This window comes from Schizosaccharomyces osmophilus, chromosome 1 (assembly GCF_027921745.1).
Source record: "Schizosaccharomyces osmophilus chromosome 1, complete sequence".
NCBI lineage: Eukaryota > Fungi > Ascomycota > Schizosaccharomycetes > Schizosaccharomycetales > Schizosaccharomycetaceae > Schizosaccharomyces > Schizosaccharomyces osmophilus.
Window position 1 is genome coordinate 929357 of NC_079238.1, and position 16745 is coordinate 946101.

Sequence of the window (16745 nt, forward strand, 5' to 3'; positions counted from 1 at the left end):
CTAAGGAGAGAATCGAAAGGATACTCTAATGTACCAGTTATGCACTGAGTAAAGTAAAGTAAAGAGCAAGATAATGGATCATTGATAAATTAGGCCTGCACAAAAGAAGAAAACAAAATGTTTTAGAATCAAAAATAGAGATCAACTAAAACTTTTAAAAAATGAAGCTGGCCATTTTTGAAGTAAAACGACGGATTCATCAGAGTCCGTCTATGGCCGAAAATGGAAGGAATCTCCCATGTCCATAGCGTTCAATGAAAAAGCATAAAATAGTTACTTGAATAAATCAGATACTCATAGAGACTTCTAGGATTGACGACTCTCACAGAAAGCAGATGTAGAAAAACAACATTTGTACCACTTTTCATTCACAGCTATTTTCATTTGGTTTTCTTGTTGTTGCCATTCCATTTAAGCAAATACTTATTTTTTCTAATTTCTTTTTGTTTCTTTCAAAATGATGTAGAAGATGTAAATAAACAGGCTTTGAGTCTCACGAGAGAAATCTTTTGAGATGTCCGAATTTCATTTCATTTAGAATAATTTCTTTGCATATGCTTTAAGGAAGAAACAGATTTTTGCAGGAACAACAAAGGCATACATACCTTACCTTGAAGCATCGGTCACCTTTCTGAGGACAATTATGAACGTCTCCATCCACTTGAATCTTTAACTAGTGAAGAGACGAAGAGATAAACCAAAGGCTAGCTGTAACATAAATTAGCCTGTTTCGATTCATTATTGTTCATTCATCTATAGCTCTTCGTTCTTACTTACCTCAGACCAAACACCAAGTGAACCAAATTTGGTGAAACAGGATGAATACATCAGGGAACTTGGAGCATGGAGATTCAAACATGGAAATGGATACAGCGATGGTTTCAGAATCGAAACCTTCCCTTGTTTCTGAATTACTCGAATTCACACTTCAACATCCTTACAACTATGAAGGGCACGTGAAACTCGTAGAAGAACTCAAACAACATGGACTAAAAGATGATTTGCATGCCGCAAGAAAACGATTTCAAAGCCTATTTCCTCTCTCAGAAGGTAAGTTGGATAAATGTGAACGTACCAGTTGGTGTTCTGAGTCTTACTTTTTTGTGATCTTGTTACAGGAACACTCTCCGTTCAATCCTGGAAATGATCGAAGCCATTCACTAATCACTTATGTTTAGATATATGGATTGAATACTTGGAAGACGAAAAGGCAGTGTGCAATACCCTAGAAGACTACGAACGAATTGTCGGTTTGTTTGAAAGTGCAGTGACAGACTATCTTTCGATTCGTCTTTGGCAACTATATTTAGAGTTTTTATTAACACTCGTCGACCCAAGCACATTTTCTTCTGAAAATGCCGAGCTGCAAGACGTGGTTTCTCTGCAAGATGTCTACACCTTATTTAAGAGAGCATATGAAATATGCAAATACCATTTTAATCAGGTAAGTGAGAAGATGGACTTTGGTCATTTTGCTAATGTCGTTTTTATCTAGAGCCAAAAAATTTGGGAACAATTTTTGGAGTTTCTTGAAGAAACTGGTGAAAACCTATTTGAATCCGGCCAAACAATAACGTTGCGAGATAGAATGTACGAATTTTATATTGAAAGATTAGAAATACCCCACAGTCAGATCGAGGAAACATTCTCATCATTTTCGTCTTTCGTTACCAAAAATTGGTCACAAGAAGAATACGAAGTCATTATGTCGAACACGAATAAAATATATGAGACGAACCTGTCGAAACATAAGAAAATATATGATAACGAATTGCAATTGAGTGCTTCTAATCATTCCTTAGAATGCTACATGGACCTCCTTAATTCTGAATCTAGACGAAGCACCTCTATTCATCAATATGTTGCTACACTTTATGAAAGAGCTATAAGCTTCTACCCTCTTGTAGGTGATCTATGGCTTGAGTACTTGGCTTGGGTGAGCAAACCTGACTTTCCTCCTCAGGCTTATGCTATTGCAGAGCGTTCTGTTCGAAATTGCCCTTTTGTAGGGAAATTATGGGCCATAAAGCTTCTATACATGATTGTTGCTGGATTGTCTAATAGTGCAATTCACCAAGAGAAAGAAACATGTTTACAGATGGATTTGTTTTCTGGATTTGATGAATACTGTGCCTTTTTCTCTGAATATCTTAAACTTTGTATATATATTTCCTCTAATGAACTAGACCCTACGCTTTATATCAAAAATGAGATTGAAGCCATCGAGAACTTCATGCACCATCATTTTCCCGGGCTTCGAGATCATAATATGCGGATAGAAAGTGCCAAAATTAATTTACTTATTTCTCTAAATGATTATGAGAGTGTCGAAGCTAGTTGGATTAGACTTCAGAAAGATTTCCATAAGAGCGCAAAGTTTTGGATTCTTAGATATGCAGCTACATTACGATACAACCCAGAGCTAGCCATTGACACTTTGAGAAAAGGTCTGTATAAGGATCTCGACAATCCCATGCTATTGTTTCAATTTTATGAATCGGTTGTAACACTTAATCATGATTGTTTTACCTCAATTTCTCAGTTCTATGATTTTACGCAAGCGAAAAGTTTATATGTCAAGAGGAGCCTTACTTCTCATTTACAAAACCAAGAACTGACATTCTCAACGGAAGTTCAAGAAAAGGCAGTTAGTTCACCTGATCGTGCCAAGAAGCGGAAGCCTGAGGATGACGAAAGTTTGTTGAAAAAATCAAGATTACCAGAAAAACATCGGAACAGAGAAGAATTCACTATTTTAGTTAGTAATCTTCCAGATGATATTAGCGAGAAGGATTTGCAGCAATTTTTTAGAGACTGCGGCAAGATTTTACAGATATTTATCTATGATGACAAAGATGGGAAAAAGTTAGCACAGGTTGAGTTTTCCGAAACCAGTGAGGTTCTTGCTGCTAAGACTAAAGATATCAAACAGATCAAAGGACATGAAATTTCTGTTCAAGTTCATGTTGATACCACCCTTTATGTTACAAATTTTCCGCCTACGTTCGATGAAAATAAAATGACGGATCTTTTCACGAAGTACGGCCGTGTTGTACAAATTCGGTTTCCAAGTTTAAAATACGACACAAACCGGCGTTTCTGCTATATTCAAATGAGCACACCGGAAGAAGCCTACCATGCATTACAATTACACTCAAAAGTGTTCGAAAATCGTTACGAGTTGAAGGTTTTTATTTCAGACCCCAACAAAAGCGGAGCTAGAAGTGGGGCTGTGTACGAAAAAAGAGAGCTTTATTTGACCAACGTCGACTTTAGTGTTAATGAAAGTCAAGTCCTTGAGTTTTTCCTAAACTATGGCACCGTTGAAAGTGTTCGATTACCTTCAAAAGCTTCCACAAAAGGCCACATGGGGTTCGGCTATGTGATCATGTCTTCTAGTTCCGAAGCCGAGAATGCTTTAAATGCTGCCGGAAAGGTCCTAGGAAAGAGAGTTTTGAACGTTGTAATTTCCCAGCCCAAGAAAGCTATCAGCAAAGAAAAATCTACTAAAGATAAGCGACCAGCGTTTACTAAAATGCTTAATAAGGATGCAACCGATAGTACTAGTCCACCGATGTCACTTAATCAGGTTCATAGTAAAAGCCTAGGAATAGTTAACGTCGATCAAACGGTCAATGAAGCAAGATTGAGGTCGGTATTCGAGCCACATGGAGAAATTTTTAGAGTCGTTCTACATCCTGAGCACGAAGGTGCAATTGTTGAATACGTTGACATACATAATGCTGGTAAAGCGGCACTTGCCGTGGAGGGTATGAAATTGAGTGGTCGAGAATTACACGTAACAACGGTGAACGAAATGATGCATAACAGTCCGGAATATAACCAAACATTCGTCCCTAAACTACGTCCACGGAAGGCTGGCGCTAGATTAGGCATTCAAAAATTCCAGAATTCAGCAAATCAAGCTGACACTCAAAAAGAGTCAAAGAATGACGAAGACGACACTATGCAGATTGATCCTCCTAAGACCAATGATGATTTTCGACGATTTCTATTTAAAGGCACGTGAAGCTAAACACTGCTAAGTGATATTGTTATTTATAAAGTCTATGGTGCTAATGCATAACTAAGTTTGGCAGAGTTTTACCATAAGTGTTAACAATTTTAGCTTTCTTTTGCGAATTTTGATGAAGATCTTGCAGCGTAGCGATATTTGCTATACAGCAACACATTAAACCTTTTAGATAGTTTGTTTGTAAATCATAGGATAAATCATGTTGACAACTCTCCATCGGTAATTTCAGTACCTTTAATAAGGATTTCTTCGATTCTTCAAAAGATTGTAATGTTCCTTCCAAAAGTCTTTCTTTTGGTAAAGACTGATGGTATTCAATATTTATATGCAATCGAGACAAGGATATCAATTTCATTTCGCTTAGGTTTGCAAACGGATTGTAGTGAGCTTTGAAGTGGGATAAGATTACTTTCTCTTCCTTAAAGAATGACGGACAGGAGAAAATTCCATATTTCAATAACGTCAATGATAACTGTTTGTTAGTTTCAAGTCAATTAAAATTAGAACTTACAAAAAAATATCCAAAATAAACGCTCTTTTTTGCTTCCAGTTCATCTATCAAGTAGCTTATATAATTGTAATTGAATTCGCCAGGCTTTGCTCGGCTTATAACTTGTTGAAGATGTTGTAAGTGCATTTCAAAAACCGAATTTAAGTAAGAAAATAAATACGGCCATTCATGAGGTTTATGAAGGTCTTGCTCAAAAGAGGTGGTGAGGATTAACTCCACAATAACGAATTTTAGGTGAAGAGCAAAATCAGAGAATTTACCGATCATGGCTTCGTCCAGCGAAGCGAGTGCACCTAACTTTCCGTCTATACTGTTTGCTTGTAAGTGGCCTATTACGCAGTCGGGAAGTAAGTTGATTAAATTTCGGCGAAATCGGCATGGGTTATGTGTGGTAATCCTCAAAAGATCTAATAGAAAGCCAGCAAAATGACTCACAAAGCTCTCAAGCTCGGACTGAATTTCTATATTTAAATGTCCGGACACTAGGCACATGGATTCAGGGTCATAAAATGAAGAGGGAAGGCAAGAAAATTGATGGACGCAAGACAAAAAGAAAGTTATAGGGTTGTAAATCATACAGACGCTACCACTAGCCAAAAGAAATGTTTGCAATGATGAACGGACATATGGTTCAGACACTCTATTTGAATGTGTAGTATCGATGCAAAATGACAAGATAGAAATTGGGGAGGTTGGCGACTGAGTTCGTAGAGTAATTTTCATGTCATTAGCAAAGTACTGTAATCGTTTGTATGCATCCATTACATTACAAGAAGGAACATGACGAGGAGGAGCAGTGACAATAAGCTGTGCTTGTATTCGACTATCCCAGAATTGCTTCATAGTATTTTCCCGAACAGTCTCCGCAACCAGTTGTGACTCATTCAGTGATTCGGGAACATAGTGACTTATATTTTCTAAATTTTCATAAATATCTTTTATAGAATTTCTTTCATAGACGTGTAAAATCGAAACGCGCAGTTGAAGTCGCGTCCGAATATTCATGAATAAGTCACGAGTACTAGAGTCCTTCCTGATTTCGCTATCGAGATACTGAATCCCTTCAGACAAAAGGTCATAAATTTTTTCGACAGGATAAGTTTCTAGAAGGGATAGTTGATAGGAAAAGGAGCTCATATCTTCCTCGTCATACATATTACCAGTCAAAAATTCTCTTCGCACATAATCACAACTTTTAATAACCCCCAGGACGTATGGAAAGAGGACTAGATCTGTTAATGTATCTAACTTTTTTCTGGAAAATCCCATATCCTTAACTCTGGAGGTGGGAGTTTTGCAGATATCAAAAACATGCTTACTGCAGAGTATACTTTCTGACATTGGAATACCATAATGCCAATCACTTTCAGCTGTAAAGATACCGTCCATTATTACAAGAGTTTCAACAGGATTAAGAGCTTTAGCGACATCAACATTCTTTTCAGAGTAATCGATTCCACTATCCATTTTCGGATCCATGATCTCGAATGCACTGATAGAATCCAGTAAGGTAAAACTAGGATGATAAACAAGTTCCTCTTCTTTTAAAGTATGAACAGCGTTGAAATAACTGGAGGTACAGTCCATATATCCATCTTTGTCAGCATATTTGTCATTATCCTGACCAGCAGGAGCTCTTAAGAACTGATTTTGAGTATCCCCACCATAAAATAAAGAAGAAAAACTAAAATCAGGCATAATTTCAATGGAACGTCCTTCCATCAATTAACTACGAAGTGTTGTAGTAGCTGATGAGTTTCAGTAGATTAAGGTGTTCTTCGTTGTGTACACCGAAAAGCAAGTAGTTAAATTTATAATGTAAGATTCATTTTTAAAATAATAGCTAGTTGATAGAATCAAATCTAGATAAATACCAAACAAAAAACGGTAATATTGTAAGGACTTCCAGATTTCATTAGAGGTATACGGATTACAAAAAATAAAGGAAGGATCTAATTAAAAATAGCATTCATAACTTTCCGTTTCAGGTTTTCGATTTCATTGTTTTTTTGGCGTAACTCGGCATTCAATTTTGCGATTTCCAGCTTCAATGTTGATACCGAATCCAGGGATCCTAATGTATTTACAGCAGAGTTTGTCCTTTGAGTGGCAGCATCTTTTAAGATAGTAGGCTCTACCAAGGCTTGTAAATTTGGAGCTTTTTCGGCGTTGAAAGTATGGCATACGGTCGCACTAAGGGGTCCCTGGTGAACAGACCATATAAGTCTATCATTATTAGCTTCAATAATTTCAAGCTGTGAGGAAACGAGAGCTAGCATAGTATGAGAAATGTTCCTCATGCTGTTAACCCTTGAGGATGGAACACATGTGGGTATGTAAGTAGAAATTTCATCTGTATAGCTATTGAGTAAGTAATTAACCTTTTCCGTTGGTAAATGAGCTGCGTGTGAGAATGCAGCCCGTAGCATAGTATTTTGAGCATGCATTAATTTGTCAAACCGTTCGTACCAGTTGGTATCTATGTTTACTGGAATTGATACTTCGGATTGCAATTGTTTTAATTTGTTCCTAGCGCCTGGAGGACGCCCTCGTTTTCGTGGAAGCCCTCTTTCTTGCTCAAGATTATCAGCATCAACATTTGCAGACCGAGACCAAGAGTCACTTAGGGTGTCGCTTTCTTTTGGAGAAGCAACGTTTCGCAACTCGTCTGGCCATTGCTGCCAACTGTTGGTGGGGTCTATTGAGTCGGCAACGGATACTGATTCTGAATCGCGGAAAGAGTTTTCATGTCTGCTGGAATGAGTTGTCGCCCTTGGCAGTTGTGCTGCTTCATTTGATGAATCAAATACATTCGTACTTTGCTGAAGTGACGAACTGGGAATATTTGAAGGATGGTTTCGATTATGTTCGACGGGATCCACCGCCATGTTTTGTGAGGTAGGCATTAAAAGCGAATGAGGAGTCGGGCAATTGTCAGTATCATCATGAACGAATCCCAGGCTTTGGCCATCGGTTTCTAAATTGTGATCCGCCGAAGGCATCCAGTGGGACGGAGAACCTGAAGCGTGCAGTACATTGATCGAATTGCTATGGTGAGAAACCACACCAACACGCAACGCTTTAATAACCAAGTCATCATTTATATTAACATTACATCGTAATTGAGGTTGGCTTTCCGGAATTTCTAAATAATATGCATTGGGTCGGCTCAGAAGATAATCAAAGAAGGCGTCCACATGCATTTGATTCATCCATCGCTTCAAACGAACAACATACTGCTGAATTTTTTGAGTGGATTGCTCATCCTTTCTTTCAACACCCAAGAAACCAACCAGTTTAGACCAGGAGCTGATCACTTTCTGATGGTATTGCCGAATTAACAGAAACAAGACCCAGATATCAAACTTTTGGCCCTCGGATTTTGGAATAGAGTTGAATGCGGTTGCTAGTTGTCTTGTATCGGCTCCTGCATACCAGGGATTGCAGCATAAACAGAACTGGCAAAATTTTTCCGTTATGTTGTCCGCATTGATATCGAGCTTAGAAGGTAAAAGAGTATAGAAATTCATATTTCTTCTGTATATTACAATTTCTAAGTGTGCTATAATGCCCGATTATGAAACGAAACGATTTAGAAAGTATGTAATCGCAGAGATCAATTACTCTAGAAAATAAGAAGAGAAATCCCCTCAGAAAGATAAAATCTATGAATTTGTAACTTTATCCGTACCTTGAATTGTTTCCCGGCAGACCAGCTGAAGATTTTTGGAACAGGATGCTTGAAGAAAACATAAGAGCTTTATGGAAGTAGCAGCGAGACCTGTTTCTACAAATACTTCAAGTCTGTTTCCTTATTAGACAATTTAAACAGCCATGTATCTATTTGCCAAGCTTCATTAGCCAAATTTCGTATATCACAATTTCGCCAAAATTAGGCTCAAAGATTATACTGAATATGGTACAAAGCAAAAACCCAAGTCAGCCTTTATGAATTCAAGGAATACAAAAAGGATCAGGAGGATGGAAAATGGTAAACAAAAGAAATGCTAGTCAAAACGTATAAAATACTCGCATTTTGTTACTTGTATAATGTCACTTGTAAAGTACCATGAGAAAACAAGGAGTTATTAGTTTTTACGTTTCTACGTTTCTACTTTGAAGAAAAAAAAAAAAAAAAAAAACAATTATATATTTAAACCAATTTTAATATAGTAGCTGTTCTATGTTGAACGGAATGGCAAAGATATATTTGGGGTTCAAATCAATTTCGAGATATTCGTTTCTGTATATTTTCGGCAAGGTCTCATATTTGTGAGCTTCTAGAGTAATTAACTTTTTTTTATTCATGATAAAGATATTACATTAATAAAAGAATAAAATATTATTGGTGGTAAAGGCCAGAGTCGAAGAAGGCATCTGCTTTGTTTTTGCTTTTTTTTTGGCAAATTTTTTGCGATCGGTATGCTTCACCAATATTTATTTACAATTCGTGTAAATTTTTTGGATATTTTTTCTTTAAATTACTCTTTTTCTTAGACAGGCAGGAGGACAGGTAAAGCTAGTTATCCTTGTCGATGATTGTAAACAATTGGGTTTTGAAAACAAGTATTGACAAATCCTAGAGCGGTTTCTTCATATTAAACTTGTTGAAAAAATACAGATTAAAATTCTAATTTGAAATACACGGAAGCATGGATTTAATATATTTTTTATTTTTCAAACACGAAAATCATTTTCTGTATTCACATCAAAACGAAGCTACAGATTTCCAAGAGTTCATCTATAATTAAGATTTTTATAATGAATTATATCCATTACACAAAGTGTGGAAGATTCTGTTTGCTGTTCTAATTGTCGATTCTATGTTTATATCGTTCCATGTAATCTCTATATCACGGGCTATGTTTTCTTATTTACATTTTTTGTAGTTGCTCTTCTTCAGTTTATTAATTTATTTCTAAATCCATCTTTACGTTTTGCTGTATATATATTGTACTCGAAATCCAACATACAAAATGTTCAGAAAATCCTAAACAAGCTTAATGAAGGCTATTAAAAATATATATACTAATTTTTATATAGTTAGGAATCTGTAGTGAAAAAGTACTGAAAGTAGCCCATCCCATTCTAAATCATGTAGACCCCAAGTCGCGTTCCTACTACACGTAAATAAGAAATAGAGGAATCATTAAGCAATTCACTTTTTTTTTATGAAATAAACGATTAAATTCGTTTCGGATGTAATTATTTAAAAGAATACAATGAATGAAGGGTCCAGTGTCCCAGTAAAACACAGAGAAAACCAATTTTTTGAAATTGGCGTTGTGGGCAGGTATGCTAAATGCAACAAAGTTTCTCATATATATCAATGTTATGAGAAATCCTTTCTTTAAAGTTCATATTAAGAGGTGTTTATTAACATGGGATAGAAAAACTGGATTCACTGTTCCTCAAAATGTCAAAAAAGGAGCTGATGGTTTTGACGACATGGACGCGTATTTCTTGTCGGATGGGTCAATTCATTTGGAAGATGAACAAGATGAGCCATCCAATCAAGAAATTGTCCCACAAAACACTGCACCGCTTGTTTCTCCTGGTGTTAATGAACAAAATCATGATTCACCTGTTAATCCTCTTTCTGATTTGTCTCAAGAACGAGAAAATGAACCTCCGTCTTCACCTTTACTGATGAACTCTAAAGCCTTACGAGCTAGTCGTGAATTTTCTGCGCCATTGATGGGTAAGTACTTTGCTTTCGTATTTTGGTTCTGTTCATGCTTCTCAGGAAACAAAAAAAAGTTGAGAACTATTTACTAATGTCCGTATAGCTTCAAAATCGCTCACTCGTTCTTCTCACCTATTTGATGAACCTAATGATCTTACATATAACCATACTGACCTATCCTACCAAAAGAAAAACAATAAAGTAGTAGATTTTTCAAGGATGAAGCTATCACCCGATAAAAACAACTTTGAACCTAGAAGAAGTTCAGAGTTTCCGAACAAATCAGCTCCTTCGAATAGCAATCCATCTTCATCAGAGTTTTCCTTCAAAGAAAAACTACCTGTTAGCAAACAAATTCAAGAACTAAAAAGGTCAAAAGCCTGGAACTCTCCAAAGAAAGGTTCCGAAGTGGATGAAATCCGCATTCGACCTACACATAAAGCGCTACCATCAATTTCACCTTCGAAACCCCAAGTACAGACGGCGCGTACCCAGACAATCAATGATATAATCAAGGAAGCAACTCCCTTAGCTTCACCTCAACCTGAATCAGATTCTTCAGATGTACCAATCTCGCAAATACCCCGGTCTTCACAAAAAGTTACCGAAGTTGATCAAGAGAATATACAACCTGAAGGAACTCGTACAGAAAAAATAATGAAAAGGCGAGGGCGACCACGAAAACAAAAAATTGAAGCAGAAAAGGAAATTGATAGACCAAGTATTGAAGAAAAAGTCGAAAAGGGAATACAAGAAGAGAAGAAACGACGAAGAGGAAGACCAAGAAAGAAAGATTTATCACCTTCACCTGATAAAGAAAATGTTCAAGAAGATGCGCAAGATATGTCTGATGAGGAACCTCGGAATGAAAAGCATGAAAATATTGCTGAGGGTTTGCGGCGATCCAATCGTACCAGGATAGCTCCATTAGCCTTTTGGAAAAACGAACGCGTTGTTTATGAGCTTCAAAAAAATAAAACAGAAACTCCAGCTTTACCTGAAGTAAAAAATGTCATCCGCATCGAAGATCCTGCCTCGCAACGGAGGAAAAGGAAAAAAATTCGATCCGAAGGGCGCAAACAAGGAACAAAAGAGCCATCACCTACAGTGCCACTGGAAGAAGATGGCAATGAGCTAGCCCCGTTTGAAGAAGAAGTGAATTGTCCGGTATTGTCTTGGAACCAAAAAAACCAGAAAGTTTCAGAAGCAAGGACAATTGGATATGCCTTGCCGTCGGTTAAATTATATCAAATTCGGAATCAACAAACTAAGTTTGCGAGTTTATTCAGCGACCCAAACTTTTTTGGGGCAGGGATCCTGGAACTTCCTATGGGCGCAGAAAAACCCGTAAAACCATCCAAACATAACCTTATGTCCTTTTGTATTCTACAAGGGTACTTAGAAATTATGGTTAATACGACAACATTCAGAATGAGAAGGGAAGGAGTATTTATTGTTCCTAGAGGTAAGTTTTCTACCTTTTTTCAAGTTGAAGCTAACTTTTCAGGGAATTATTATAGCATAAAAAATATCGGTCATGATGTTGCTCGTTTATATTATACACAAGCAGCCGACACGCTGGACGACGAAAGACGGTATAACAAAGAAACAGCTGTTAAATAATCTCCTGGGGTAATCTTGTATATAATGTATATATATTATCATCTAATTAGACATTTGTTTGCAATCGTCGCATGCTTCCTTCGCTGTAACTTGAAACGCCTCAATATCAATATTGAATTGAAACCAAGAGTAATTTACTTTTGAATCATGTCTTTAAACTTCAGCGTTCTACTATAACTATCGATCATGTCGCTGAGTCTGTCGACATTGATCTTTGAGGAGTCAATAGACATTTTTTTACCATCCTCTATAAAAATGGTTAGAAATTCAAATGAATTAAAGCAAGGTGTCTGCACTTACTATATAGAACTTCTATAGTTGGATTGACAGTAGAACCTTTAGGCGCGACACTGCTTGTTAAAAACATGCCGTAATTCGACCTCGCACTGTCTTTGTTTGCTAAAGCTAAAAGAAGTCTTGCGGAACGGCTTGCCTTTGAGAAAGGATTTAAGTTCGTTATGGATAGTTTGTTTATGAAGCCAAAAATCATGTTCAACAGCAATTTTCTGAGTGGAGAGTCTTAAATTGTCCTTATAAATTCAAAAAAGCAAATCTTCTCTATTTTTTGATCGTAGAAGCCTATATCATGGATATTCTGCTCTGGTGTTCTGGGTAAGCTAAGCTTAGACTGGAAGGCAATACGTTCCTCTCAAATATTTTCACTCATCGAATCTCAACTACTTCATTTTATTTATTGTAATTACTTTTCTGAAATTTTACTAAGCTTACGTTTATATTCAGAACCAATTTTTTTGAAGAAAGCTACTTGTTTAAATTCCAACAGAACGTGGAATTGTGTTGGAAAACAGCTTTTATCATGAGTTTGAGAGCCAAAACGAAAAATCCAGCAAGTATTTTTAGTCATGAAACACTTCTTCACATTTTTGAAAGCCTATCGTCTCGCGATATCGTTGCATTAGAAAGAGTATCCAAAAATTGGAAATCAATCGCTCAAACCTCATCTGTAAGCAATTTTCTGGAGGTATATCTTTATTAACTGTAATTAGGTATGGCATAATCTTTTTCTTTCAGAATTTGGAAAAAGTCGTATTCGACGCAGAGCTCGTGTTAAGAAAACCCGTAAAAACTGGAAGAATGAATTCAAGAGTGAGAGCAATTGGGATTCTGGAAACTGTAGGAAAGAGGTTTTTTCTCTTTTTAAGAATCGAAACAGCGTTCAGACAGATAAATCGAAGTTGGATATTACCCTGCTCCATAAAGGGCGCGTGTACACATGTAGTACAACGATGTTATATGAATGGTCTTTCCATGAAAACAAAATGACATGTTTGAATGCCTTACCGTTCCCTGAGAAATACAAACTTGATTCTCCTACTGCTATGTGTGTTGATGGTAAAAACTTCTATATAGCGTTGGAGTCTGGAGCCGTACTTCAAGCAACGCTTACTCAAAATGGGTTCAGTAACTTAAACAGTATTTTAGAAATTGATACCCCATTTATATCTCTTTCTATACGACACAATTTGCTCTGTGGATTGACGAAAGATGAGTCGTTTTATATGTTTAGGAACAAAAACTTGTCTACAGCTACTTTTCAGTTGCTTGGAAAGTTTTCTGTTTCTGGCGTGAAGGTTCCCATTTCAATCCACATAGAAACTGATTTTTCTAATTCACATAAAGTACTCATTGTACAACTGACCTATAGCGAATATATGATTGCCCATGGGTGGACCATTGGATCACAGGAGTTTTGGATTACGGACTCAAGGATTGTAAAAAACCGAGTCGGGCAACGTCAAGCTTCTGATATTGCTTTTTCTTCACAACCCGCCTCAGGCGTTTATCAACAAGGTCCTTATGTCTTGAGTTCTCATGCAGATAATACATTAATGCTACACTATATCTCTTCAGGCCTCGATTCTACTTGCATTCAATGGGGTGTCCAGCTTCAAGGACATGTTTGTGGCGTGGAAAAGTCTAAACTGTTTGACTGTGGAAAAATTGTATCTGTTTCCAGAAATTGTACTGAGATTTGTTTATGGGACCTTCAAAACTATAGAGAAGCAAAAGAATTTCAGCCATTTATGATTGAGTCAAAACGGATTTTTAGTCAGTATATCCGAGATTATGAACAAAACAAGACTCAAGTGCAGGACATTGAGTTATTTGACGATACAGTAATGATTACACTTTCAGATGGAAATGTTATGGCATTCCTTTTTTATGCTTAACGCGATTTCAACCGTGGACTAATTTCATTTCCTATGTTATTTATGGTATTTAAGTTACACCAACAATCATTTTGATAAACAAATACAAACATGGTGGTTATCTGTAACAGCATATATTGATAGATTTTTTTTTCAGCAAGCTAGTTTAGACGTGTTTATTCAAACTAAAATGGACTAGGTTTTTTTTTGGTAAGAGACGTGATTTTCCACATCCTCTTTTCTTATGTTTTATAATTTACGTTTCGTTTTTGCTTTCTACTTGATTTTATATATTTTGTTAGGCTGTTTTATTTGAACCGAACCCTACCCTAAACGTGACTGTCCGCATACATCAAAAGAATTGGGCAAGAGTACAACTGGAAGGACCGTCCGTCCACCAAAAAACAGCGAGAAAAAATGGCCAACCTCAGTACGCAGAAGCGCCTTGCTTCTTCCGTTTTAAAATGCGGCAAACGTAAAGTTTGGATGGATCCCAACGAACTTAGCGAAATCAGCAATGCTAACAGCCGTCAAAACATCCGTAAGTTGGTTAAGGACGGTTTGCTCATCCGCAAGCCTAACTTAATGCACTCTCGCTTCCGTATCCGCAAGACCCATGCTGCTAAGCGTCTTGGTCGTCACACTGGTTATGGTAAGCGTAAGGGTACTGCTGAGGCTCGTATGCCCTCTGCTGTTGTCTGGATGCGCCGCCAACGTGTCTTGCGCCGTCTTCTCCGTAAGTACCGTGAAACTGGCAAGATTGATAAGCACCTTTACCACAGCCTTTACTTGGCTGCTAAGGGTAACACCTTTAAGCACAAGCGTGCTTTGATTGAACACATCCAACGTGCTAAGGCTGAAGCCAACCGTACTAAGTTACTTCAAGAGCAACAGGATGCTCGTCGTACTCGTTCCAAGGCCGCTCGTCTCCGTAGAGCTAAGGTTGTCGGAGAAAAGCGTGAACAAGCTTACACCGCTGCTGAGCAAATTGAGGAGTAAATGAGTGTACCAAATCTTTCCCTATAAAATAAGTTTTGCTGCATAATTTATTACGATATCAAACTGTCTTAAACGATTGTGATGACATGTAACGTAAAATACTTCAAATGTGATGAGTAGAGACAGTAGTATTTCACGCGATGAGTAAATTATGGTGGAGTTTTTCTTTATATTGTAGGGCAAAATATTAAATTCGTGAACGTGAAACCGAAATTCTTATGGGTGTAAATGCCAAGTTGGCATTTCGCGTAGTTGACGAGGGCACTTTAGGTCTGTTTGTCGATATCCCTTTGTCCTACACCACCATATTAGAACAATTTATATGTTATAGAAAATCTAATAGAAGCTACTAGTCATTAATAAGAGAATTAACTTGCTTATTAGATTATTAATTTTAAACAATTAAAAAATGTCGACGCTTCTAATTCAAATTGATGAAACATTGATGTTTTTGGGCATTCCTGAAGAAGAAAGCCCTCGAATACGGCATTTGCACAATAGCAATAACATTGCTAAAAATCTTGCAGACCAGTTGATGTATTCAATTATACGTCTTTGTTCCACACTGCCCGGAATAGTATTGCAAAATACTTGTGTCGTTTTAGTCGTTGATCTTTTCTTGAGCAAGAAGGAGAGAGAATCTATTTGCGAAGTATTATTCTTAAACCTAAAAGTGAAAGCAATACTGTGGATGTATTCAACTCTTACAATGACATTGAGTGCCGAATCCAAAGATGCACTTATCATTGACATAGGGTGGTACGAAACGAAAATCATCCCCATTGCCGATTTAAAAATCCTTAGCAACTTAATCCGTATATCTGACAAAAGTACTATGTCAGTGATGAAGCACATGCACAATTGCTTAGCAGCAGTTCGTGCAGCCCCGAATCCGACAAATGCTTCTCAGCGTGAACTAGTACCTTTCTCGTTCCAAGGCCTTCTTTCATCTCTTCTTAACTCTACAGTTTATCCTTATGCAGACCAAGATGTTCCTTGCGCAATGAATGCCGAAGAAATCGTCCGTATTTTTCATAATTCCCCGAGGAGCTTAATGACCTTCGCTCCGAAGCCGTCTCATCATGCTTATCAAGAGGAACTTCTCTTCTTTGATAACTGCAAAAATGACCAAATTAAATTACCACTTTGGATACCGGCTGCTTGCTTAGAATCACTTTTCCATGGTACAGATTCTATGCATTTAGACCTTGTAGAACAAGCCTTACCAAATCTTCTGCAACAGGTCATTCAATCTCTTCCCCTTGATCTGAAAAGGCCTTTAGCAAGCAAAGTTTTACTCGCAGGACCTTTAGCTTCTATTCCGGGTATGCTAGAGCGTTGGAGGCATGAGATGATTGCTCGAGGGATCACTATCCAATGCCTTCAATCACATATTCAAACCCCGTTTCCTGCCTGGTATGGAGCCACTATTTCCTGCAAATCGCAAATGGGGGATATCAATGAAAACAATTCTTCAGCCTCTGTTGAATGTGCCAATCAAAAATTCCCTCCGTCTCCTATGCTCTTCTCCAATTCCCAGTATTCCCATGGATTACCCTTACCGGAATGGTGGTTTCCCCAAACTTAAGACAGTAAACCGTCTCAGTAAACATATAATAACGAGGATGGGGTTTCTGTTCTTTATAATACATTAAACGAGTTAGTGAGCTTATGCCGCCACAGTATAATAGTGCTTGGCAGTCTTGTTTGCAATTTCTA

General features: G+C 37.3%; 8 protein-coding genes across 8 annotated transcripts; 5 read left to right on the plus strand and 3 right to left on the minus strand.

The window, feature by feature from the left end:
- Positions 1 to 818: 818 nt before the first annotated feature.
- prp24 (RNA-binding protein Prp24) lies at positions 819 to 4030 on the plus strand (the record flags this gene model as incomplete). The annotated part of the gene is made up of 3 exons (XM_056179222.1): positions 819 to 1050; positions 1179 to 1444; positions 1496 to 4030. The coding sequence occupies 3 exons, from the start codon at positions 819 to 821 to the stop codon at positions 4028 to 4030; spliced, it is 3033 nt and encodes a 1010-aa protein (XP_056035996.1).
- A 46-nt stretch (positions 4031 to 4076) lies between these two features.
- On the minus strand, positions 4077 to 6269 carry naa35 (NatC N-acetyltransferase complex subunit Naa35; the record flags this gene model as incomplete). Its single annotated transcript, XM_056179223.1, has 2 exons — positions 4077 to 4508; positions 4548 to 6269. 2 exons carry the CDS (start codon positions 6267 to 6269, stop codon positions 4077 to 4079), a joined length of 2154 nt encoding a protein of 717 aa, XP_056035995.1.
- Positions 6270 to 6499: 230 nt separating this feature from the next.
- abp2 (may bind replication origins Abp2) lies at positions 6500 to 8077 on the minus strand (the record flags this gene model as incomplete). The annotated part of the gene is made up of 1 exon (XM_056179224.1): positions 6500 to 8077. One exon carries the CDS (start codon positions 8075 to 8077, stop codon positions 6500 to 6502), a length of 1578 nt encoding a protein of 525 aa, XP_056035784.1.
- A 1692-nt stretch (positions 8078 to 9769) lies between these two features.
- cnp3 (CENP-C-like protein Cnp3) lies at positions 9770 to 11856 on the plus strand (the record flags this gene model as incomplete). The annotated part of the gene is made up of 4 exons (XM_056179225.1): positions 9770 to 9840; positions 9938 to 10248; positions 10337 to 11698; positions 11741 to 11856. The coding sequence occupies 4 exons, from the start codon at positions 9770 to 9772 to the stop codon at positions 11854 to 11856; spliced, it is 1860 nt and encodes a 619-aa protein (XP_056036551.1).
- A 134-nt stretch (positions 11857 to 11990) lies between these two features.
- mrpl44 (mitochondrial ribosomal protein subunit L53) lies at positions 11991 to 12346 on the minus strand (the record flags this gene model as incomplete). The annotated part of the gene is made up of 2 exons (XM_056179226.1): positions 11991 to 12103; positions 12157 to 12346. The coding sequence occupies 2 exons, from the start codon at positions 12344 to 12346 to the stop codon at positions 11991 to 11993; spliced, it is 303 nt and encodes a 100-aa protein (XP_056035785.1).
- Positions 12347 to 12673: 327 nt separating this feature from the next.
- pof12 (F-box protein Pof12) lies at positions 12674 to 14048 on the plus strand (the record flags this gene model as incomplete). The annotated part of the gene is made up of 2 exons (XM_056179227.1): positions 12674 to 12820; positions 12864 to 14048. The coding sequence occupies 2 exons, from the start codon at positions 12674 to 12676 to the stop codon at positions 14046 to 14048; spliced, it is 1332 nt and encodes a 443-aa protein (XP_056035786.1).
- A 396-nt stretch (positions 14049 to 14444) lies between these two features.
- Positions 14445 to 15026, plus strand: rpl1901 (60S ribosomal protein L19; the record flags this gene model as incomplete). The annotated part of the gene is made up of 1 exon (XM_056179228.1): positions 14445 to 15026. One exon carries the CDS (start codon positions 14445 to 14447, stop codon positions 15024 to 15026), a length of 582 nt encoding a protein of 193 aa, XP_056035787.1.
- A 409-nt stretch (positions 15027 to 15435) lies between these two features.
- Positions 15436 to 16614, plus strand: arp10 (dynactin complex actin-like protein Arp10; the record flags this gene model as incomplete). Its single annotated transcript, XM_056179229.1, has 1 exon — positions 15436 to 16614. The coding sequence occupies one exon, from the start codon at positions 15436 to 15438 to the stop codon at positions 16612 to 16614; it is 1179 nt and encodes a 392-aa protein (XP_056035788.1).
- Between the last annotated feature and the right edge of the window lie 131 nt (positions 16615 to 16745).